This window comes from Cygnus olor, chromosome 11, assembly GCF_009769625.2.
Source record: "Cygnus olor isolate bCygOlo1 chromosome 11, bCygOlo1.pri.v2, whole genome shotgun sequence".
NCBI lineage: Eukaryota > Metazoa > Chordata > Aves > Anseriformes > Anatidae > Cygnus > Cygnus olor.
In genome coordinates, this window is record NC_049179.1 from 13,690,440 (window position 1) to 13,712,281 (window position 21,842).

General features: G+C 61.2%; 3 protein-coding genes across 10 annotated transcripts; 2 read left to right on the forward strand and 1 right to left on the reverse strand.

Annotated features, from left to right (window-relative positions):
* Positions 1–339: 339 nt before the first annotated feature.
* PLIN1 (perilipin 1) lies at positions 340–7,498 on the forward strand. 6 transcript variants are annotated; one of them, XM_040570006.1, is made up of 9 exons: positions 340–760; positions 2,381–2,439; positions 3,017–3,215; positions 3,363–3,445; positions 3,822–4,074; positions 4,329–4,573; positions 5,096–5,248; positions 5,826–6,059; positions 6,532–7,498. In XM_040570006.1, exons 2-9 carry the CDS (start codon positions 2,395–2,397, stop codon positions 6,901–6,903), a joined length of 1,584 nt encoding a protein of 527 aa, XP_040425940.1. In that variant the 5' UTR covers positions 340–760; positions 2,381–2,394; the 3' UTR covers positions 6,904–7,498. The 6 variants fall into 6 exon arrangements, with proteins under 6 accessions (XP_040425940.1, XP_040425938.1, XP_040425943.1 ...); XM_040570004.1 differs by lacking the exon at positions 340–760 and adding an exon at positions 1,359–1,691; XM_040570009.1 differs by lacking the exon at positions 340–760 and adding an exon at positions 1,818–1,836.
* A 260-nt stretch (positions 7,499–7,758) lies between these two features.
* On the reverse strand, positions 7,759–11,265 carry LOC121076041 (ras-related and estrogen-regulated growth inhibitor-like protein). The gene is made up of 4 exons (XM_040570010.1): positions 10,555–11,265; positions 10,049–10,102; positions 9,526–9,602; positions 7,759–9,020 (listed from the first exon to the last, which is right to left on the reverse strand). The coding sequence occupies exons 1-4, from the start codon at positions 10,685–10,687 to the stop codon at positions 8,595–8,597; spliced, it is 690 nt and encodes a 229-aa protein (XP_040425944.1). The 5' UTR covers positions 10,688–11,265; the 3' UTR covers positions 7,759–8,594.
* A 551-nt stretch (positions 11,266–11,816) lies between these two features.
* Positions 11,817–21,754, forward strand: KIF7 (kinesin family member 7). Of its 3 annotated transcripts, none has more exons than XM_040569809.1 (19): positions 11,817–12,148; positions 12,863–13,063; positions 13,198–13,615; positions 14,406–14,937; positions 15,283–15,420; positions 15,558–15,785; positions 16,174–16,370; positions 16,653–16,762; positions 17,061–17,195; positions 17,573–17,775; positions 17,874–18,071; positions 18,325–18,450; positions 18,926–19,102; positions 19,385–19,600; positions 19,795–20,001; positions 20,374–20,572; positions 20,655–20,804; positions 20,922–21,341; positions 21,414–21,754. In XM_040569809.1, the coding sequence occupies exons 1-18, from the start codon at positions 11,845–11,847 to the stop codon at positions 21,296–21,298; spliced, it is 4,116 nt and encodes a 1,371-aa protein (XP_040425743.1). In that variant the 5' UTR covers positions 11,817–11,844; the 3' UTR covers positions 21,299–21,341; positions 21,414–21,754. The 3 variants fall into 3 exon arrangements, with proteins under 3 accessions (XP_040425743.1, XP_040425746.1, XP_040425745.1); XM_040569812.1 differs by having other exon boundaries at positions 16,198–16,370; XM_040569811.1 differs by having other exon boundaries at positions 16,198–16,370; positions 20,922–21,754.
* Positions 21,755–21,842: the final 88 nt, after the last annotated feature.

Consider the following 21,842-nt stretch of genomic DNA (forward strand, 5'->3'; position numbering starts at 1 on the left):
CCCTGCTGCCCTGCACCCGGCCGATCCGGGCTCTAAATGCTGCCTGCAGAAAGTGTTTGTCATGGGGCTGGCACAGCCTCTGTCCCGCAGTGAGGGGAAGGGGAAAGGCCACAGCAGGGCAAAGGCTGCGCTGACTGTTGATCCCAGCTCGTGCCAAGGCAGGGAGAAGGCTGGCACTGCCCCTACCCGGCCAGCAGAGCTGGGAGAAGCATCGGTGCCAAGAGAGCAAACTTGTGAGCAGGCTGCTGCCCTTTGTCCCGCTGTCTGGAGAGCAGTGACTCACCCCGCTGTGGCGCTGGAGCCCGTCCAGGACCCTGGTGTGCCTCTGTCCCAGGACACTGGTGTACCTCTTTCCAAGGGGTGAGCCCAGCAAGCAAGGCAGGTCTGCGAGCTTTGCAGGGCTGGAAGCAAATCCAGGCTCTCTGGGAGGAAAGGAGGAGCGAGCCATGCTGCCAGGAGCCCAGAGCCACGCAGGCTTGGGCGCGCACCTCTGTGTCCTGCACGGGGGTTAAGGGACAGAGGCCGAGCTGCTGCACTGCTTGGAGGCCACATTCATGGGACTGCGTCCTGTTTTGGCCCCACCAGCCCAGGAGAGATCCTGAGGGTCAGAAGAGTCCAGCATCACTGAGGGGTTAGGACATTTAGGGGTCTGCAGCACGCACCGTGCGAGCTGGAGCACAAACTGCTCTGAGGTGCCCAGAGCAAGGAAGAGAGGTGGCAGGCACATGTAATAACAGAGAAAGCTCCAGCTGGACATAAGGTAACAGTAATTTGCGATGAGTGTGGCTTAGCACTGGAACTGGGGCCCAGGGAGACGGGAATTTTAGCCTTGGAGATTTGCAAGGCTTGGCTGACCTCAAGCAGCCTGAGCAGGCTTCAAAGGTAGCCCTGCTTTGAGCGGGTGATGGAGGAGGTGGCCTCCAGAGATCATTTACAGCGTGATTTTTTGTCTGATTCTGTCTGCTCCAAATGCCTGGAGCTTTCCTGATGGAGTGTGTGCCATCGTGTCTGGTCCCAGAGGTGACGCTCCCAGCCAGGCCTGTGCCTCCCATGCTGACGGTCTCGTCCTTTGGCCCTGTTAAAGGAACCTGGTCCTGCTCATCCCCACTCAAAACACTTTTATCCTCCTCCTGTCCTGCAGCTTGGCTCCATCACATCCACCTTTCCTTCCCTCCTTCAACGCTTTTTTCAGTGTTACATCAACCACGAGCTGCAGGCCTTCATTGCAACGCCCCTTCCTCCTCTCCTGCCATGTCACAGTCCACAGCCAGGCACCACAGGAAGGCTTTAACCTCTTCTGCAGCCATCACCCCCATTTTCTGCAGGAAACCCTGCCTGACCCCTTCACCTTCTCTCTGGCTGCCTGTTGCTCAAATTCTACTGCTTTTGAGGTGGTCGGGTCCGCGGATGGCACCTTTCCACCTTCTTTTGGCAGAGCAGGATCGAACCCACACAGCCCCCAGGCCCTGCAGCAATTGTGGCGGAGAGGCCATTTTTGCAGCCACCCGTCCCAAATTTGGGTGGCCTCGGGGAGCTGTTTGCCCAGTTTCCACAGCAACCCATGGCTCCGAACCCAGCTGGGAGGTGGGGCCTGGGGGTGGTAGTGCCTGGGGCACCGCACACCCCGGCACAGGACCCGCACGCAGGGACGGCGCTGCCACCACCTCCTGCTCCGGACAGGCAGACCCTCAGTGAGTCTCCGGTCCCCACAGGGGGGACAGCTTCAGCAGGACTAGTCGGGGTGAGGGCAGGGATTGCCTGCATTCCTTAAATCTCCTGAATTCAGTTTGCTGCTGAGAAAAGGGAGCCGGAGCTGTGCTCGTGGGTGTCACCGAGGTGGGAGCAGCACTGTTGGGGGTTTCGCGGTGCTTTGCAGCCCAGCTGGGTGCATGGGGACAGAGCGGATGGTGCTGAGCCACGGGGTGGTGCACAGGGGGATCTCACTGTCCCCATCACAGCCCCACATCCCAAGTATCACCTCTCAGCCTGCCTCATCCTGCCAGCGGCTCCTCTCTCCGCTCCTCTCCCAGCTTCCTACCTTTCCGCACCTATCCCCCCATCCTGGCTACCCTGAGCTTTCTTTCCGGCCCTGCTAACACATTTCATCCTGCTTTTACCCTGCTCCTCCAAACCAGATGCCTCTCAGCCCGTTCTTTGCACCCTCGGGTGCTGAGGTCCGCTAGCAGGGGAGGAGCGCGTGGAGTTGTTGGCTGTAGGGTTTAACTGGTAAAAAGTCATGCCTTAGGCAATGGCGCATCCATGGCACCCAGGGGAGGTGCGTGTCCCAGCCCAGCTCCCGCCCATCGTGGGGCGAGCAGCAGCGAGCGAGGAGCCCAGGGGCAGCACAGCACAGCCTGCGGCTCTGAACTTTGCTTTGCAGGCGGACGTGTCGCGATGACGGCCAAGAAGAATCAGACCCTGCAGGATGGAAGTGCCAAGGTGAGTGTGGGAAGAGGGAGAGGAAAGGGCAGAGTGTGAATAGCGCCGGGCAGCTCATACGGGCTGCGCCAGGTGGATGCGAGTCGCACCTTGTGCTGCCCCGTGTTATCTTTACCTGTAATAAAACAGAGCAAAGGATAACGTTTGGCATGCTTGAAATTATCTAGTTGGGAATCAGGAAAGTTAACCCCGAGCTGGAAGGAGAACGGTCAGGCTTGGGAGATGGGGCGAGTGGGGACCAGCAGCGCTCCAACGGTGTTTGTGGTGTCGTTTGTGGGGTCGCTGCTCCTCCAGCAGCAGCAGCCAGCCCGGTTTTGCACAGCTGAGCCATAGGAAAGGAGGCTGGGAGACTCTCACTTGTGCCACCTCCTGGCCCTCAGCTTCCTGAGCAACTGCTTGCTGCAGCAGAGCCTTGAGCTGACACTGGAAAGCAGGGAAAGGGGGCTTGGGGACATGCCCTCCTCCTCCAGCGGGAGCTGAGCTCCTGGGTGGTCACAGCGATGTGCCAAATGTCCGTAGGTGATGGGACGTTTTTTGGGAGCTGGCTGGCCCCTAACCGTCCCCCTCTGATGCTCAGGAGAACGTGCTGCAGCGGGTCCTGCAGCTGCCGGTGGTCAGCTCGACCTGCGAAAGCCTCCAGCGGACCTACGCCAGCACCAAGGAGGCCCACCCGCTCATGGCCTCTGTGTGCGAGGTCTACGAGCGGGGCGTGCAGGGCGCCAGCGCCTTGGCCTTGTGGAGCGTGGAGCCCGTGGTGCGCAGGCTGGAGCCCCAGTGTGAGTCCTCCAACGCTGCCGGTGGGGAGGGGACAGGGGAGACACGGCAGGGGGAGCCTCCCGTGGTGCTGGCACCGGCACACGGCACCCCCGGCGCAGCCCCCAGCCTTTCTCACCAGCCCGCTCTCGTGCTTTTGCCCGAGGCAGTCACTGTAGCCAACAACTTGGCCTGCCGGGGCTTGGACCACCTGGAGGAGAAGATCCCTGCCCTGCAGTACCCCGTCGACAAGGTGGGTCACGGGTGGGACAGCCGCAGCCTCTGGGATCCTGCAGCCCCCCTGTGGAGCACGCAGTGCTTCTCCTGTGGGGCAGGCTCTGGGCTGGCTTCCCGCCTGCCTCTGGTCATTGCTGGTGGTGAGGGGCTGCTCCGGGGCACCCCGAAGCAAGGAGTTGGCCACAAGGGTTGAGTAGCTCCCAGATATAGGTCAGCAGTGTCCTGTGTGCCATCCCCACCAGCCGCCTCCAGCCCAGGCTGTAGGAAATTGTCATGCCCCTCCTGGGGCAGTCTGCTGGTGCGGCCACGGCTGGGGGCTCCACGGTCCCTCTGGCTGTCCCCTGCCACCTGGAGCACGCCAGCAGGGCTCTTCTCCATCTCTCTGCCTGAAGCTCGCCTCCGAACTGAAGGACACCATCTCCACCCCCCTCCAAAGTGCCAAAAGCACCATTGGCAACTCCATGGACAAGATCCTGGGGCTGGCGGTGGAGGGCTATGAGGCGACCAAGAGCACTGTGGAGACCACGGCCAGGTACACGAGGAGCAACTCGGTGAGCCAGATGGCGGCCGCCGGCGTCGACACGGCACTGGGCGGGCTGGAGAAGCTGATGGAGTACCTGCTGCCAGAAGAGGACGAGGAAGCAGGTAGTCCTGATGCCCAAATCACCGCCAGGGGGGCTGCAGAGGGGTGTCCCTGCAAGGCAGAGGGTGGCTGGGATGGAGGAAGCACCCTGAGGCTAGCCCTGTAAGAGGTGGCACCTCGCCTATGGGGTGCAGGTGGAGGGAGGATGCTTGGTACTTGGCCACCGGAGGCTTTTGGTGTGGGGCTGGCCAGGTGGGCTGTTTCCCCCCCCGGGTTGTAACCCCTGCCGCCCGGCCCTGGGCTGCTCTGCCTTTAGATCAGAAGCCCAAAGAGACTCGTGGGGCAGCAGCAAAAGTCTCCCAGAGGAAGCCCAGCGCTCCCAGAGCTCCCAGTGCTCCCAGTGCTCCCAGTGCTCCCAGCACTCCCAGTGCTCCCAGCACCCTGGGCCGGATCGGAGCCCTGGTCAGCACCGTCTCCCACCGCGCTTACCAGCAAACCACCCAGAGCCTCCAGCGTGCCAAAACCAAAGGGCAGGAGCTGGTCACCTGGATCCCCATCGTGGTGAGTGCCGCAAATCCCCCCCAGAGACCCCCCAGCAAAATGGGGGCTATGGGAACACCCCCCTGTGCAGCATCACACGCACACCCTGAGGCCAGACCTGAAATGCTGGGATTCCTACCGAAGGCTGGGATGGGATTTTCATCGCCTTTTCCCATGGTAAAACCCGAGAGCCCTTTTCCCATGTTCCCAGAGAGCACAATAGGCAGCAGGGGCAGTCGCTGCCAGTTTTCCCCTGCTCAGCAGTGGGAGCTGGGGCCAGCAGTCTCCGTGCCATCAGCACATTCACACAGCTTGCAGCATGTTAGCAGGACGAGTTATTTCTAGCTGGCTTGCAATCCATATAGCTGATTTATGGCCTTACCACAACATCCTCCCCACACCAAACACCCTGTGGGAGGACCAGATACCATCAGGACAGGGTCTTGATCTCGCCTCTCCCACCCCGTGCTGCGGTGAGAGCCCCTTCCCAGCCGGTCCCAAAGCCCCGGGGCTCCCCCCGAGCTCTGGTTTTTGCCCCCGCAGGGCAGCCTGGCCAAGCCGAGCGCACCCCAGGCACCACAAAGCCACGGTGAGGGGCAGGGCACTGCGGGCGGCTGGCTGAGCCGGCGGCAGAGCAAGGTGCCGGAGCAGAAGCAGGAGAAAGCGGGGAAGAAGGAGGACAGCCACGCCAGTGAGGTACGGAGAAACAGGAGGACGGTGAGATGGGGTCATCCCAAAGCATCCTCCTGGTCCCAACATGTCCTCACTCTCCTCTCCAAAAAGATAAATAAACGCACTCCTTTTCTGGCACCTTCCCAGGGGCTGGGCACAAGCCAGAGGATTGACTTTCCCTGGCTTATTCCTTGGGGAAAAAATCCTAAACCCCCCAAATCTGATGGCTGTGGGCCGGGCACGATGCAGGTGCCCCAATTCCCCGGCCCAGCACCAAGTTCCCAGCTGTTGCTTTGCGGTCTCGACACCGAGTGTCCCTCCACTGCACGGTCCCGGCAGTGAAAAAAAGGGCAGGAGGACCCTGGGTGGGGCGGATGGAGGTTTGGGGGGGCCCTGCTGCCAGCACAGAGAGCCGGGGCTGGGAACTTTCCCTGCTGGCAGCAGCTCTGCTGGGACGCAAGGACGGGAAGCTGCAGGTCGGGGTCGGTGCCCTTTGCCTTTGCCTGCAACGGAAATGCGGGATCCCGGGGGGCTGCGAGGGTCTGGAGGGGGGGAGCTGGTGGGGGCCGGCACGAGTGGCTGTGGTGGCTTCTCTCTTCAGGCAGGGGACGTCCCCGGGCTGGTGGGCAGCGTGGCCCACAACCTGCAGAGCGCCTGCGCCTCCGGCATCTCCAGCGTGAAGAAGGTCCCCGCCGTGGCCTGGGACGCGGCCGAGGGGTTGATCCTGTTCACCCCCCGCAGGCTGTCCAGGGCCATGGAGACGGTGGATGCGCTGGGGGGGACCCTCGTCAGCGCCCCCAAGCATCTGCTGGGCACCCTCTACAGCTACGTGCCGGTGAGTTCATCGCAGATCAGGTCCCGTCCACCTCCGGAAAAGCCTTTTAGGTCCAACCTCTCCCCATGAGTCCCCCCACGGCACCGTGTAGGGCCAGAGAGTCACCAAAACCTGTGATGGGGAGTCCCCGTGACACCCCCCAGGCAGGGCACACCCCAGTGACACCAGGCCCTGAAGCCACCACGCCACACATGCCCTTCTGTCCCTGTCGGGACGCCGTTCGCCCCGCGTGTGCTCCAGGACGAGACCTCAAATTCCTGGGGAGGCAAAAGTTCAGGCCGAGCCCTCGTCCCCCTCTCCCGCTCCTCCGCCTCCCTTCCTGCCCGTCCCCTCTCGCCGCTCCCCGGGGGCCGCGTGTCCTGCGTTCGCCCACTCCCTCCTCCTCTGGGGACCCCCGTGGGGATAAAATGTCCCGTCCTGAGGTCTCTCCCCTGAGACCTCCCTCGGGGCCGCCGCTCACGCCGGCTCTCAGCTCCGCAGGCAGTCGGTGAAGGACGAGGCGGCGGCCGGGGGCAGCAAGGCCGGCCCTGAGACGGAGCAGAAGGAGGAGGACGGCAAGCCTGCCGCTGCCCCCGCCGAGGAGAAGTCCCAGCTGAGGGGCGACTGGCGGCTGTACCGCGGCCACCACCCGCTGTCCTTCCTGGGCCTGGAGGACCCCCTCTTCATGCGCCACAACCTCTACCGCAGCCCGGCCTTCGAGCCCGAGTGCCCCCTGCCGCGGAAATCCGCCTTCGCCCCCTACAACCGGCGGGTGAGCGAGGGCTCCTACCGCTTCGGCCCCGAGGCCATGTACAGCCGGGCCTACTACGCCAACCTCTACAGCCCGGCCTTCAAGAAGGACTGAGATGGTGGGGGCACATGGCTCGGCCCTCCCAGCACGCTTCGCCCCGCCGCTGCCTGCGTCCCCACACCCCGCACGGACACAGATATCGGTGCGCCAACGAGCAGGGACGTCCCTCTGGGGGTGTCTGTCCGTGCTCATGGGTCACATCCATGGCTGTGTCCCGCTGGGGTGCCAACCCCCCGTTCCTGTGCTGGAGCCCAAGCAGACCATAGGAGAACCCACGGGGTGCTTTGCCCTGTGGCCATCCCCGCCACGCACACCCCCCGCAGACACAGGAGGGTCCTTGCTCTGCCCCGGGGGTGGCTCTTCCCTGAGGAGTGCGCCGGGGCCAGGAGGGGGAGAGCAAAGGCAGCCAAAAGTGCTGCTGTTGGAGGGAGAAGTAGGTGGAGGAGAGACCAGAGGGGACCAGAGAAGGGAAGGAGATGTGGAAAAGAGCAGAAAGGGACCGGCTCTGGGCCACCCTGGTCCTTGTTGAGGGTCAGAAACGAGACCGGTGACAGCGGGTGGAGTGCCTGGACCCCCTTCTCCTGCAGTTCTGCCCCACTTCCCGCAACTTGTGGTTGTATCTGCTGCAGTAATAAACCTTCCCTACCTGTCCCTGGCGCGGTTTGCTTTACCAGGGCTAGCCCAGGAACAGAATGGGTTGAGGAAGGGGAAACTCAGCCCCTGGTCACCGAAGCAGAGACAAGGGGATCCCAAAGGTGCCTGCAGAGGCTGTGCTCGCTGGGTCTATGTAGCAAGACATAAAGGGCTGGGAACACCGCGGGAAGGAGGGCCCCTGCCTTTCGCCATGCTCGGGCAGTGCCCAGCACCATACGTGCCTCTTCCCATGCCTGGAGTACAAATTCACAGCCACGAGGAGCCAGGGGCTTCCTGCCAAAGAAGATTTATTCCATTTAGAGGAGAACAGAGCAGAGAAATCACTGTCTGTACCGCACACACCACCCCCTTCCTACACACTGCTTTCCCAGGCACACCAGGGAAGGGGAAAAGCCTCCCCTGCCCTCCTCCCCACCTCCCTTCCTCCCCGGGGACCCGCAGGCTCACAGAGGTCTGGGTTTACGAGACGCACGGTACAATCCCACATCCTGGGAACAAGCCCGGCGCCTGACTTTCCCATGCACAGCCCGCGCGCCACTTGCACAAGGGAAATGTCCACAGCCACCAAAAGGCTGCGGGCGGGAGGAGCAGGTCACCAGCGCAGCTCTGCCTGGAGTCACGGAGAGAAGGAGGATGGGACGGGAGGGTCAAGGACCCTGCCTGATGTCCTCTGGGGTCAGCAGCAGGATGCCAAGGTGACAGCTTGGGGACACAGAGCGGGGCGGAGGTGGCGTGTCCTCCCTGCTCACCCGGGCAGCTTCCCAAAGAAGGAGCTGGGGATGGCACTGCCTGGAGCAGCAGGAATTACCTGCAGAGGCAGACAGAGAATGCAGGGGGCACCTAAAAAGCTGGTATGGCAAAGAGCCGAGACTGTGCCCCAAAGCCACCACAGAGCCAAGAGCTCGCCAGGATTTAGCAGGGGAAGACCCTTGGCTGCGCCAGCCACATGCGGCAGGAGACCCAGATCCTGAGGCTCGGAGGTAATCGGGGAAACCACCGTGCTCGTGGAAACGCACCCCATCTCCACGGGCACCTGGGGGAGGCTCCGTCCAGCCGGGCAGCACACAGAGGAGCAATGCTCAGGCCACGGCTCAGAGGGAGTCCGTTCGCTTGCGGGCAAACACTGCTGACATGGTCTTGACGATGCCCCGGATGCCAGTACCCTTTTTCAGGGCCAGTTTGGTGTCGGGGATGCGCTCGGCCAGTCCGTGGAAGACCATGAGGGCCCCATGATATGCCTCAGCCGCAGAGACCTCGTAGAACCCACAGTCCAGAGAGAGAGCCAGGAGCCGTCCCTCCTCGCTGGACACCACCCGTTGGTGGTGCAGGTCCCGTTTGTTGCCCACGATGACGATGGGCACCTTCTCCTGGCTCTGCCCCTCCTTGGCTGCCTTGATGAACTGGATTTTGGGGGGCAGGATGTTGAAGCTGGCGCGGTCGCAGATGCTGTAGACCAGGACAAAGCTGTCTGCCCACTGGATTCGCTTCTCCTCCGAGGAGCCTTCATCTGCCTGGTCCTGGGGAAAGAGAAAGGAGGGTGTCTTTACCCACCTCCTTCCCTCCATGCCAGCCTGCTAGCACAGGGTGCGGAGATCCTGAACCCATCGGGACAGGAACGGCAGTGAGCAGTATGGAGGTGACCAGATAGGGACACTGGAGTCAGAGCTGCTGCCCTCCCCTTCCCACACAGATGGGAACTGGCACAGGTAATAACAGCGTGGGGTCCTCCGTGGGGCACTCCCACTGCATTAATACCTTGTGCTCAGTCCAGAGGGATAATATCAGTGCCTCAGTGTCCTCCCCGGTCAGAAAACCGTGTGCTACGATGACTATTGCCATGAACAACGCGGCTGCCCTGTACTCAGCAGGCAAAAAGGGCTCAGATCCTAGAAACCATCTGCTGAGTGAGCCTGATGAGAGAGCTTTGTGTAGCTGGGGCTCCCAGCCTGTGGGTGCCGCTTCTAGCAAAGGCTGGGTTTTCATCCTCGGGGTGAAGACAAGTAAGGAGTGCAGCCCTCTCACCTGGGAGTTGGGGACGTCCCAGATGTGGAAGAGAATCTCTCGGCCGTCCACAGTCAGGGTGTGGCTGTAGATGAATTCTGCCAAAAAAAAAGAGAACAAAGATGCTTGCCCACATAGACCCCAGAGACAGTTCCCTTGCACTAGGTCTTGTCCCCTAAAAGCCTTTAGTGCCCACCCTGGGAGACTGCAAGCCCCGAGGCACAGCTCTCAGGCTCTCTCTGTACAGCAGCAGCTGGGGCCATGGGACAGATTTACCTCTGCCACAAGAACCCCGCGCTCAGCCCACACACACCTGTGCCACCTGAACCTTTTGCACCCCAAACAAATGGTTCTGAAGTGAAAAAAAGGGCTCACTGAACAATCACAACCTTCAAGTCTCCCAGGAGCATGTGAAGGCTTTAGGGAAGCACAGGAGAGGACGGGAAGGAACCAAACCCTGCAGCAGGATTGGGATCAGGCTCAGTTTCTGACCTCCCAGTCCCCAGTGGGCGTTTAATGGGACTGGCCCTGGCCCAGCACTCACCCATGTCTCCGTACTCCCCGATAAAGCGCCTGGTGAGGAAACGCACAGTCAGGGCTGCAAAGGGGAGAATAAGAATCACAAAATAATCCTAAACCTCCCAGATTCATGCGTAAACCCAGACCAAGGTCGGTGCAGACCCCAAACACACTCAGGCAGTGTTTCCCCCATAAACCTCGGATTCCCTCCCTTCCAGCCACCGGTCTGCAAACAGCGGAGAGGCACAGCATGAACCGGCACACCAGCAGACCGCAGCTCGGTGGAAAACACCTTCCCCATCGCTCTCCTGCTGCCTGCAAGGTCGTGCTCAGATTCCCCACCCCGGTACCCAAAAGCAGAGCCCCATCTCCCCCTCCCGCCCGGAGCACAGCGGGGTTGCTCTCCGCAGCTTATTCTCCAAAATCTGCTGCAGCTCTCGTCTTTTTTTTTTTTTTTTTTTTTTTTTTCGTGGTAGAAAGGGGTCTCCCTGCCTGTAAAGTTTCAGCTCTCAGCTCGCGGTCGTTTCCTACCTGATTTCCCCACGCTGTCCGCTCCCATCACGAGCACGTTCGCTTCTGCTTTCAGGGCTGCGGGGCCAGGCACCTCCAGGAGGGCAGGGTGGTCGGGGGTGAAGCTGGCGCTCCTGCGCAGCCGGAGCCCCATGCCGAGCGCGGCCGTGCCCTGCCAGCGGTCCCGGCAGCGTGCCCGAGGCCACCGGCGTGTCCCACGGCACCCAGGGGACCCGCCGGGGCCACACCGCTCCCAGCAGCCGCGGGGGAGCTGTGGCCAGGGCTGCAGACGGCGGGATTAAAAACTTTGCTATCGATCGGCTCATCCCGGCCTACGTCAGCGCTGGGGCTGGCCCCGTCATCTCGCAGCGTGACGGGCTGCCCGCAGCAGTGCTGCAGCACGCGTCCCAGCAGGCTGCCCACGCCTGCCCGCGAGGCGCCCCGTCCCTTGGCAGGGCCACGCCGTCCCTTGTCACCTCCCCGCGGACTCGTCGCACGAGTGACGGGGCTCCTCGTGAGCAGCGGAGCGTCTCGTGACAGGCGTATCGCGACTGATGGAGTGTCTTGTGGCTGGTGGGGCATCTCGCAGCCCATATAAGTGATGGGGCATCTCACGACCGATGGGGCATCTCATGGTGGAGGGGGTGTCTCACAACTGACAGGGCACCTCACGACCGAGGGGGTATATCGTGACCGATGGGGCATCTCACAACTGATGGGACATCTCACGACTGATGGGGTGTATCACTACCAATGGGGTCTATCACGACCGATGTGGGTATATCATGATTGACGGGGCATCTCACAACTGATGGGGTATCTCACAGCTGATGGGGCATCTCAAGACTGATGGGGTATATCACGACCGATGGGGGTATATCACGATCGACAGGGCATCTCATGACTGATGGCTATCTCACAACTGACTGGTGAGATACAGCTGGTGAGGTATATCATGATAGATGGGGTATCTCGCGACTGACGGGGCATCTCACGACTGATGGGGCTTCTCACGACCGATGGGGTACATCACGGCTGACGGGGCATCTCCCAACTGATGGGGTCTATCACGACCGGCAGGGCACCTCAGGACCGCCGGGGCCCCCCGAGCGAGAGCACGCCCCCGGCCGCCCGGTGCCCCCCTCACCTCACGGCAGCCCCCCCGCGTCCCCAGGTCCCCGCGCCCCCGTCCCCCCTCGCCCCCCGCCCCGTCCCAGCGCCCCCACGCCCCCGCTCCCCCCCCCCGAGCGGCGGGGCCGGGCGGGGCCGCCTGACGCCATCTCCCCGCGCCGAGCCGCGCCGGGCCCGGCCATGGCCCCGGAGGGGGCCGCGGTGCGGGTGGCGGTGCGGGTGCGGCCGCTGCTGCCCAAGGAGGTGCTGCGGGGCCACCGGCCCTGCCTGCGGGGCGACGCCGCCACCGGGGAGGTGGCCCTGGGCCACCGCCGCCGCTTTCGCTTCGCCGCCGTGCTGCCCGAGGCGGCGGGGCAGGCGGCCGTGTACAGCGCCTGCGTCCGGCCGCTGCTGCGGGCCTTCTTCCAGGGCTTCAACGCCACCGTCTTCGCCTACGGGCAGACCGGCTCCGGCAAGACCTACACCATCGGCGAGGCCAGCGTCGGTGGGTACCGGGCGGCACAGACACCCCCGGACGGCCCTCGGGCTCCCCGGGGCTCCCCCGGCGCTCCCCCGGGGCTCGGGGTCTGCCTAGGGTGAGGGGGCAGGGGGCGGCTTCCATCCCCTAGCTGCTGCCCCAGCCCCGGCGCCGGCCCCCGGTCCCCTCACGGAGCCCCCCCCAGGGATGTTCGGCCGGGCTCCGTGCCCCGCATCCATCGCAGGCGCTGCGTTTTGCCCCCGTTCCCAGTCAGTTTTCAGCTTCCCAGCCGCTCTGGGGGCTGTCGTTTTATGGGGCCGCTGGAGACAAAAGCAGAATGACTTAAAATTCGAATGGCGCGGTGCCACGGCCCGATAAAAGCAGTCTCCGAGCGCACAAAGAAAACTTCTCTGAGCTAGGAAGGTTTGTGGAGTAATGCTGGTTTCAAAGGAAAGCACATTTCAGCTTCAGGCGCAGTGCTGGCTCAGTAATGCACCTTAGGAAGAAGTGTGCGCTCGAATCTGCCACCGCTGTGCAGGAGAGCAGGGGGATAGGATTTGCCCCAAGGTCCCATGTCTTAAATAAAACACCACAGGGAGGTTTAACCTCGGCTCCCAGTGGGAAAGCAGCAAGGCTGCTCCTTTCTAGAAGCAGCGTGTGCTGCGGCAGGCTCCTGCCTCTGTCCCCAGGCAGTACGGGCACCCGCTGCATCCCGTGACCGTGTCCTTGTCTCTCTGCCAGCTTCCATCAGCGAAGATGAGCAGGGCATCATCCCGCGAGCCATGGCTGAGACCTTCAGGCTCATCGACGAGAACGACCTGATTGACTACACAGTGCGGGTGTCCTACCTGGAGGTGTACAAGGAGGAGTTTCGGGACTTGCTGCAGGTGGATACGGCCAGCAAAGACATCCAGATCCGGGAGGATGACAAGGGGAACATCGGTACGTGTGGCTGTTCTCGGGCTCCCTTTTCTCCCCGTTCCCAAGGCCGTTTTGGGGTTAGGCACCTGAAAGCAGGGCCAGGCCTTCCTCAGGCAGCCCATCACTTATGACCATGGCTCCGTTTGCTGTTGCAGTGCTCAGCGGCGTGAAGGAGTCAGAGGTGGAGGGGCTGGACGAGGTGCTGAGCCTGCTGGAGATGGGCAACACAGCCAAGCACACGGGAGCCACCCACATCAACGCGCAGTCGAGCCGTTCGCACACCATCTTCACGGTGACGATGGAGCAGCGGCGCGGGGCCGGCCGCCTCACCCGCCTCGCCCTCCACAACCACCCCTCGGTCCCCGCCTCGGGCCAGGTCCTGGTCTCCAAGTTCCACTTCGTGGACCTGGCGGGCTCAGAGCGAATTGTGAAGACTGGAAACACGGGGGAAAGGCTGAAGGAGAGCATCCAGATCAACAGCGGGCTGCTGGCCTTGGGCAACGTCATCAGCGCCCTGGGGGACCCTCGGAGGAAGAGCAGCCACATTCCCTACAGGGATTCCAAAATCACCAGGTACAGATTGGGACCGGGACCCCACAATCTCATGGCTGGTGGCCCAGCGGGAGGGACATGATGCTTGTCCGTGGCTTTCTGGCCCCCTGATGGCCTTTGCCATGCCCAGCCTGCCAGGTTTGGTGGCGGAGACCCCAAGCTAACTGAGAGGGGCTTGCAGGGCGACTCATCCCTTCTGCTCGCACACCACAGCTCTCAGTGTGACTGCTTGATTGTGAGAGCTCTGCTGGTCTGGCATTTCATGAGTCTGCCGTGTGTGGGGGTTTTCACGTAGGGAAGGCTGAAGAACAGTGAGGCCAGGCCACCAATTTCAGGCTAGCTCGTTGTGGTGCTGCAGAAGGGGAGGCTTGCTTAAGTCATGCTACTGAATCTGTGGTGGGGTGTCCATGTAGGGTGTCCTGGCCGTTCCTGCCCAGCAGTGACTAAAGATGCTTCTGTTTGGTTTGATTGGTGGTTTGCCTGTGACGAGCCACTCTGCGGTTAGTTTTTAGCTTGAGCAGGTGCCCTTTGCAGTCTCGAGCGTGTTCCCTCACAGCACATACGTAGCAAGGAACACAGAGTTGGGTAGCGCACAGCTTCAGGCATTACGCAGATGGAAACTTGCCGTGGTGCAAACTGTTAGTCCTCTGCTTAATAACTCTGCTCACTGCAATAGTGCTGGGCTGGCTGCAGAGTGAGAACATCATTCTCCTTGGGTTTGAAAGCCTTTGAAAAGGGCTGGAAACCTTTTGGTTCCTGCGTTATTTTGCATTTCAGCTATTTTAATCACCTGTGTCTGTGCTTTCCCCAGGATCCTGAAAGACTCCCTGGGGGGGAACGCCCAGACTGTCATGATAGCCTGTGTCAGCCCTTCCTCCTCCGACTTCGATGAGAGCCTCAACACGCTGAACTACGCCAGCCGAGCTCAGAACATCCAGAACAAGGCGGTGGTGAACTGCCGCAAGGAGACGGAGCACGTTGAGGAGCTTCACCGGCAGATAAAGAACCTGCAGAAGGCGCTGGAGCAGCGGCACCGCTCGGAGACCCGCATCATCAACCGCTCCGACACCACCAAACGCGGCGCCCCAGACCCTGCGGCTCGGCTGCTGGCTGAGTGCGCGCACTACCGGACCTGCACGGACGCCGCGTACCGGCTGCTGATGGAGCTGCAGGAGGACAGCAACCTCACGGTGGAGCAGATCCTGCGGGTGAAGGAGTGGCTGTGCGCGGTGGAGAGCGAGAGGAGCGAGCTGACCTCGGCCGGGCTGGATAGCGGCATCGAGAGCACCTCCGCGGAAGATCAGAGCCTCGAAGCTCGAGGCTCAAAGCTGGCAAAAGCCCAGGTAACGAATCGTTGGGGTGTTTCAGCGCTGAGGTGGGGAGGAGGTGGTGTTCCCCTGTCCCACCGCTGGTGCGGAGAGCAGCAGCCACAGCACGTGGTGGAAGGAGCAGGAGAGGGTGTGGAGGAAAAGCAACCTGGGCAAGAGGCCGCAGGGTGGGCAGGAAGCCATGGTCCTCCCAGAGCGTGTTGCAGACAGCAACAGCTTGGACTCAGCTGCAGCTGGGAGATTTATTTCACAGGCAAAACCTCCGCAAAGCTGTGCCTGCAGAGCCCTTATGGAGGCCAGCACAGGGAAGGATGGACAAAGGTGAACGCTGACGTTGTCTCTCTTGTATTTTGGGGACAGGTGAACACAGAGAAGGGGTGTGAGTCCATCAAAGACGAGCATGTGGCCAAGCTGCAGAGACAAGTGGAGCGCCTGGAGGAGGAGAACCGTGACTTCCTGGCTGCCCTGGAGGATGCCATGGAGCAGTACAAACTGCAGGTATTTCTGGGCTCTGCTTCCTTAAATTGGACCTGCCCCAGTCGAGGCATTAGGGCAGGTAGAACCTGGCCTTTGGGCTCCTCTGCAGCAGGTGTGGGATCCACATGTATGTAATGACATTTTTTTGTTGCTTTCAGAGTGACAAACTGCAGGAACAGCAGGATAAGATCTCCGAGCTGCACGTGCGCCTGGAGATGGCCATGCCAAACCTGTGTGTGCCAGAACTGCTGGAAGACCTTCACCTGGTCACTGCTGCCCAGAGGCCTCACACGGCCCCTCTGGCTGCTGCGCAGTCCCACGGCCTCAGCGTGGTTCCCTCGGGGCTCCTTCCTGCCGAGCAAAGTGGAAGGGTCTTTTGTAGGAAGGTGAGAGCGCAGGTCTGCCCCTGAGGAGCTGCTGCCTTTTTGCTGTGATTCCCTTCGCCATAGGAGTTGTTATTTCCACCCCTGAACATGAACCTGGTCAAAGGCGTAGTCCAAAGAGCCACACTCAGCATGCACACCAGGAAGGATTCTTGTCTCGAGAAAAGCTCAAGCTTCCAAACTGAGGCTTTTACCTCCATGTTAGTGGCAGGTCCCAGACTTTGCTCAGCTAAGCAGCAGCTGTCTGCCTCTAGCAAAACTCAGTTCTCCTGCAAACACTATTTTGTGGCTTTTCTGTGTGCCTAGTAGTGATTCCCAGCTGAGAGTCAGCTGCTTTTGTGGTCACTGGCTCTCCTGCAGCATATTTTCGTCTGATTCTCTGCCCCGGCAGCTTGACAGCAATCCCTCCTTCCAGGACGAGGACCTGGCAGGCTGTCACCCGAATCACACGCAGCGTCCGCCCAGCAACGCAGAGGTCAAAGACACGGTGCCGAGGAGGGAGCTCAGCCAGGACGCAAAGAAGCTGGCAGAGCTCTCCTCAGAAGACGAGGAAGAGTGGGAACAGAAACAGTCCCTGTGCCAGCGCCGGTGAGTTGAGGCTGTCCCGGCACCCTACGTTGCCTTGGTAGGTGTGTGAGCCTGGCCTGACCCGAGCTGGGAACAACAGTGCTGCCACAGGGAGCTCGGCCTCCTCTGCATAGGGTGTAGAAGCAAATGCTACTTCTGGGGTCAGCGGTGCTGCTGAGACAGCTGCCTGCTCACCGGGGAGCTCACCGGGATCTTTTCCGACCCTTGTGGATCTCAAGGTCCTTGCTGGGAACAGCCCTGGTGGTGCCCAGCCCCAGCTGATTAACGTGCTGCTCTTTCCAGAAATGGGATTCAGAGCTGGAGCAAGAGGGAGGCGTGCAGCAAGTTGAGCGAGGAGCTGAGCGGAGGCAATCCCCGCCTGATTCAGGAGGAGCAGCTGGAGCTGCTAAAAGGCAAGCGGCAACCGTAGGTGGTGGGACTGGGGGCGCTTTTTGGGTACTTCTGGTAGAAGGGCACTGTGTCCCACCTGGCTGAACCCGGGGGACAAAGCGGAGCAGATAACGTTCTCACTGCTTTTGTTGAGGAGAGATTTGGCCTGCTGGGATGTGGGAAGAGCTGCCTGCTCTGGTGTACGCAGCAGGTGGCTCCGGGCAGTGCTGCAGCAGTTCTTGGCTACAGCTCTGAGGTCTAACTGTCCTTCTGTCCCCTGGCTAGGATGGGAGAGTCCTTATCTGGGAATCTGTGTTGCAGAGGCCTGCAGGAGGCGGGAGCGCCTTCCAGGGAAGGACTCGGAGTGGAGGCTGGTGCAAGCACAGCAGAAGATCCGAGAGCTGGCCATCAACATCCGCATGAAGGAGGAGCTGATCACGGAGCTCATTAAGACAGGTGCAGAGCTGCTGGAGAGGCAGATAAGCAGGGGGTGGTTGGGGAACGTGCACCCGTCCCCTGCGAAATCTCCTCCTAGGTGGGATGCTTGGTCCCTGCTTCCATCCTCCCCTTCCCTCGCTGGGTGCCCCCTCCCTTCTGCTGGCAGCAGGGCACTGCTTCCCTCCGCCTCCTGCTGCCTGAGACCTTTCCCCTTGGTTTCTACCCAAATTCCCATGCCTAGAATTGCTGAAGGGAGCTGGAGGAGGAGGGCTGGAAGTCCCTGCGCTCAGTCTGTAGCCTGTAACCTGCCAAAAATATTTGGACAGAGAGGGAAGGTCTGCCCTGGCTGGGAGGGAAGGGGACCTGGAGGTCATTGCGGAGGGGCTGCCTTGCAGGCAAGGACGCGCAGGCCCTGAACAAGCAGTACTGCCAGAAGATCAGCGAGCTGGAGCAGGAGGCAGAGCAGGTGCGGGCCGAGCTGAGCGACAGCCAGAAGCAGCTCCAGGAGCTGGAGGGCAAAGAGCCGTGGGACCCCGGGGAGAAGCGCAAGCTGCAGGAGTACCGCACGCGCGTGGCAGCTGCCCAGAGCAAGGCGCAGGTGAGTGTGAACAGAGGGCGCCTGGCCCTGTCCCCGTGGGAGCTGGGGACACTCTGCCAAGGGCTCGGGGGCCACCAAGCAGTTTCGCCCTCGGGCAGGTCCTGTGCAAGAAGAAGCAGGCGACCGAGAGGCTGGTGTCGCTTTCGGCCCAGAGCGAGAAGCGGGTGCAGGAGCTGGAGAGGAACATCCAGCTGATGCGGCGGCAGCAGGGCCAGCTGCAGCGGCGGCTGCGGGAGGAGAGCGAGCAGAAGCGGCGGCTGGAGACGGAGATGAATAAGCGGCAGCACCGCGTCAAGGTAGGAGCTGGCAGGAGCAGCTGTGCGACCGCTGCATTTGTGAAGGCGATAGATGGGCTGTGCAGGGGCAGGTAGCTCTGATACTGTCTGTGATTCTCAGCATCAGGCTGGAGAGAGGATGGCGGGTGCTGCATTTTTTTTTAAGAGCTCCCAGAGAGCTGACTGGGAGCATAACCTCTCCAGCAGCCCGCAGTGCTCGGTTCTCAAGCAGCTTGCACCCCCTCGAGGCTAGCGGTTGCTCCTTCCCGTGCAGGAACTGGAACTGAAGCACGAGCAGCACCAGAAAATCCTGCGCATCAAAACGGAGGAAATCGCAGCTTTCCAGAGGAAGCGGCGGAGCGGCAGCAACGGCTCGGTGATCAGCCTGGAGCAGCAGCAGGTACGGGCACCGCGAGCCTGCCTCGTCCGTCCTGCCCAGGGGGCAGCCCTGTGCCAGGCTGACCAGGGAGGCCTGGAAGCCGGTGCCTCAGCTCGAGACTTGGCACACTTGATTACGAGTCCGTCCTTCCCTTAAGGAGGACAGTCCATATAATGTCACTTGCATCTGGTAGCAAAAGACTTAAATCATGTCTTAGCTCCAGGGCCAGGTTCCCTCCTAAATCATCAGTAGAGAAGCCTTGAAATCGCATTTGTTCACAGAAGGGGGTGGTGGGAGATACAGCCCCCCGAGGGCTCCTTGGCAGCTGGGGATTTGACTCAGCTCTGTGTTTTGGCAAGCTAGGAGGATAAAAGCAGTGAAGTCTGGGCCATACGGGTTAGCAGACGTGGAATCAACCCCACCGCTCTTTATGCTATCAGTTCTTGGCGCTGCTGCTGTCTGCACACATGCATGGCTTTTTGTCTCTTTCCTTCAGAAAATTGAGGAGCAGAAGAAGTGGCTGGACATGGAGATGGATAAAGTTCTCGAGCAGCGCCGGGCCCTAGATGAGCTGGAGGACGAGCTGAGGAAGCGTGAAGCTATCGTGGCTAAAAAGGAAGCCCTGCTGCAGGAGAAGAATGGCCTGGAGAGCAAGAGACTGCGCTCCAGCCAGGTAGGACATGAATGTGCCGCCTCTGCCCCTCGCTTGATTTCCAGCAGAGGTGGGAGGCTGAAAGACATCGGTGCTGTCCTGGGTCTGGCAGAACCAGGATAGGTGATGGTGTTGGAGAGCAGGTGGGAAATCTGCCTCTGCAGGAGAGCCTGCTTGTGCTGTGCCTCTGACCTGGTTGTTTGGAAATTGTTGGCTTACGTGTGCCTGGGGTCACTTGAGGGGGTGGAAAGGGGCTGGGGACTTCCCTTTGGAGCAGATCCCGTCGAGCACCTTCTGCCGCAGGCGCTGACAGACGACATAGTGCGCGTGTCCAGCCGCCTGGAGCACCTGGAAAAGGAGCTGACTGAGAAGAACGGGCAACTGCGTCACGGCAGCGCCCACGACCAGCAGCAGATCCGCCAGGAGATCAACAGCCTGCGCCAGGAGAAGGACCAGCTGCTCAAGCAGAGGCTGGAGCTCGACAACAAGCTGCGCCAGGGCACCCTGCTGTCCCCAGAGGTACCTCTTCTTGGGCTGAGAAGTAAAGATATGAGCATGGGGTCAGCAGCAGATGCTCCTCCACATCCCCAAACTGGGCACATCCCAACCTCCCATCAGCATTGTCGTGGCCATGAGATGAAAAAGGAGGTCGAGGGCAGGGGTTAGGCAGCAAACCCCTTTGCTCTCTGGTAACTGCAGCTCTGCCCCGGCAGGAAGAACGGATCTTGTTCCAGCTGGACGAGGCGATCGAGGCGCTGGATGCAGCCATCGAGTACAAGAACGAGTCCATCACGTGCAGGCAGCGAGTCCTGCGGGCCTCGGCCAGCCTGCTGTCCCAGTGCGAGATGAACCTCATGGCCAAGCTCAGCTACCTCTCCTCCTCCGAGACCCGGGCTCTGCTCTGCAAGTACTTTGACAAGGTGGGAGTGCTGGGGGGAGCCGTGGTGTCCGACCAACCTCTTGTTTTCCTCTGCCTCGAGCCTTCTGCCTGCCTCTTACTGTGCTTTTGCCCTACAAATCTCTGAGACCCCAAAGATCCTTACCTCTCCCACCGCCTGGGAGAGAGGCTTAAGTACTAGCGATGGGATGCCTGCACCCCTGCAGTGCACACCAGCGCAGCCACACGTTGCTCTTCCCTCCACGAGGCAGCTGTGCCCCCCTGGGATTACTAACCTTCGTAACAGCCTTCACACGCTGTACCAAACAACAAACTCGATGAGGCACAGCGGGGCAAGGCAGGCTTCCCAGGCTCTGTAGGCGCTGAGCTGTTCCTCGCTTCTGGGCCCTGGCAGGTGGTGACGCTGCGGGAGGACCAGCACCGGCAGCACATCGCCTTCTCGGAGCTGGAGATGCAGCTGGAGGAGCAGCAGCAGCTGGTGCACTGGCTGGAGGTGGCCGTGGAGCGGCAGCGCCTGGAGACGGATCGCCAGCTCACCCTGCAGCAGAAGGAGCACGAGCAGAACATGCAGCTGCTGCTCCAGCAGAGCCGCGGTAACCACCCAGCTCCCAAACGGGCGGCGGCGACGCTGCTTCTGGCCTTCAGAGCTGGAAGTGGCCTCGGTTTCCCTTGCAGAGCACATGGACGAGGGGCTGGCCAGCAGCAAGCTGCAGTACGAGGGGAGGATTCAGGTGCTGGAAAAGGAGCTGAGCCGGTACGTGCGGGCGAACCAGGAGCTGAGCCAGAGGCTGAGCAACTTGAGTCTCCAGGCAGGAGGGACCAAAGGTGAGAGGAGGCCCAGGCTTTGCCTTCCCTACCACACTCAAGGCAGGACTTTAAGGCAGTGCTTTGCTCTGACGTAAGAGTGGAGATCCTGATGCTCATCTCACTCCTTCCCTGCAGGCATGGAGAGAAACGCGCACGGGGCTGGGGACAGAGCTCCCCCCGCACTCGGGACCTGCGAGGAGCCCAGCCCTGGGGAGCTGCCCGTGCCTCTGGCCGCCGCTGAAGAAAGCCATCGCGTCCGGGATGAGAGCAGGGACCTGGTGCACGCCCCTTTGCCATCGACCTGGAGGCGTTCTTCCCTGCCCAACGACAGTCCCGGGGACCCGCGGAGGGACGCAGAGCACTTGCTCAGGGCAGGGCAGCCCCACGAGGTGCAGCTGCCCCGGGGCCTCCCTCCTGCCAAGCCCCGCTGGGAGCCCCGCCGAGCCAGCCTGAACGTGAGCCCCATGCCTCACCATCCAGCCATGATCGACGTAAGGAAAAACCCACTCTAGACGCAGGCTTCACGCTCCCCTGGCACGGGGCAGGAAGGAGCAGGTACTGCTGACAGGAGCTTAAGGGCCTTTCTGCCCCCTACGCCAGCCTGGCTACAATGCCGTTACATTTCAGATGCCCAAGGAAGACAACGACAGGCCTTTCATACGGGAAACAGGCGTGCGAGGCGCAGGACAGCCAGTTTACACGCTGTGTTGCTGCCACGCTGGACGGCACCGACCCAACGCCTTTCCTCCTGCACCCTCCGCAGCTTGAACACGGGGAAGGGGGAAACGCCTCCCACCCTGGCCTCTGACACTAAAATCTTGTTTACAGTTTGGAAACCTCTGCCGCAGGGCTTGCTCAGCCCTAGCAGCCTGAGGGCGATGCGCAGCAGTTTCAGAGAATTTGTAAATAGGTTTTTGTAGTAACTTTTTGTAACTTTTCTAATAAAGCAGAGTGAGTTTTATGAAGCAGTTGCCAGAGGCTGCAGTGGTCATTTACTCGGGGTATGCAGGGAAGTTTTATTTACAGCTCAGCGCATGGGATCTTAGCCATTCACTG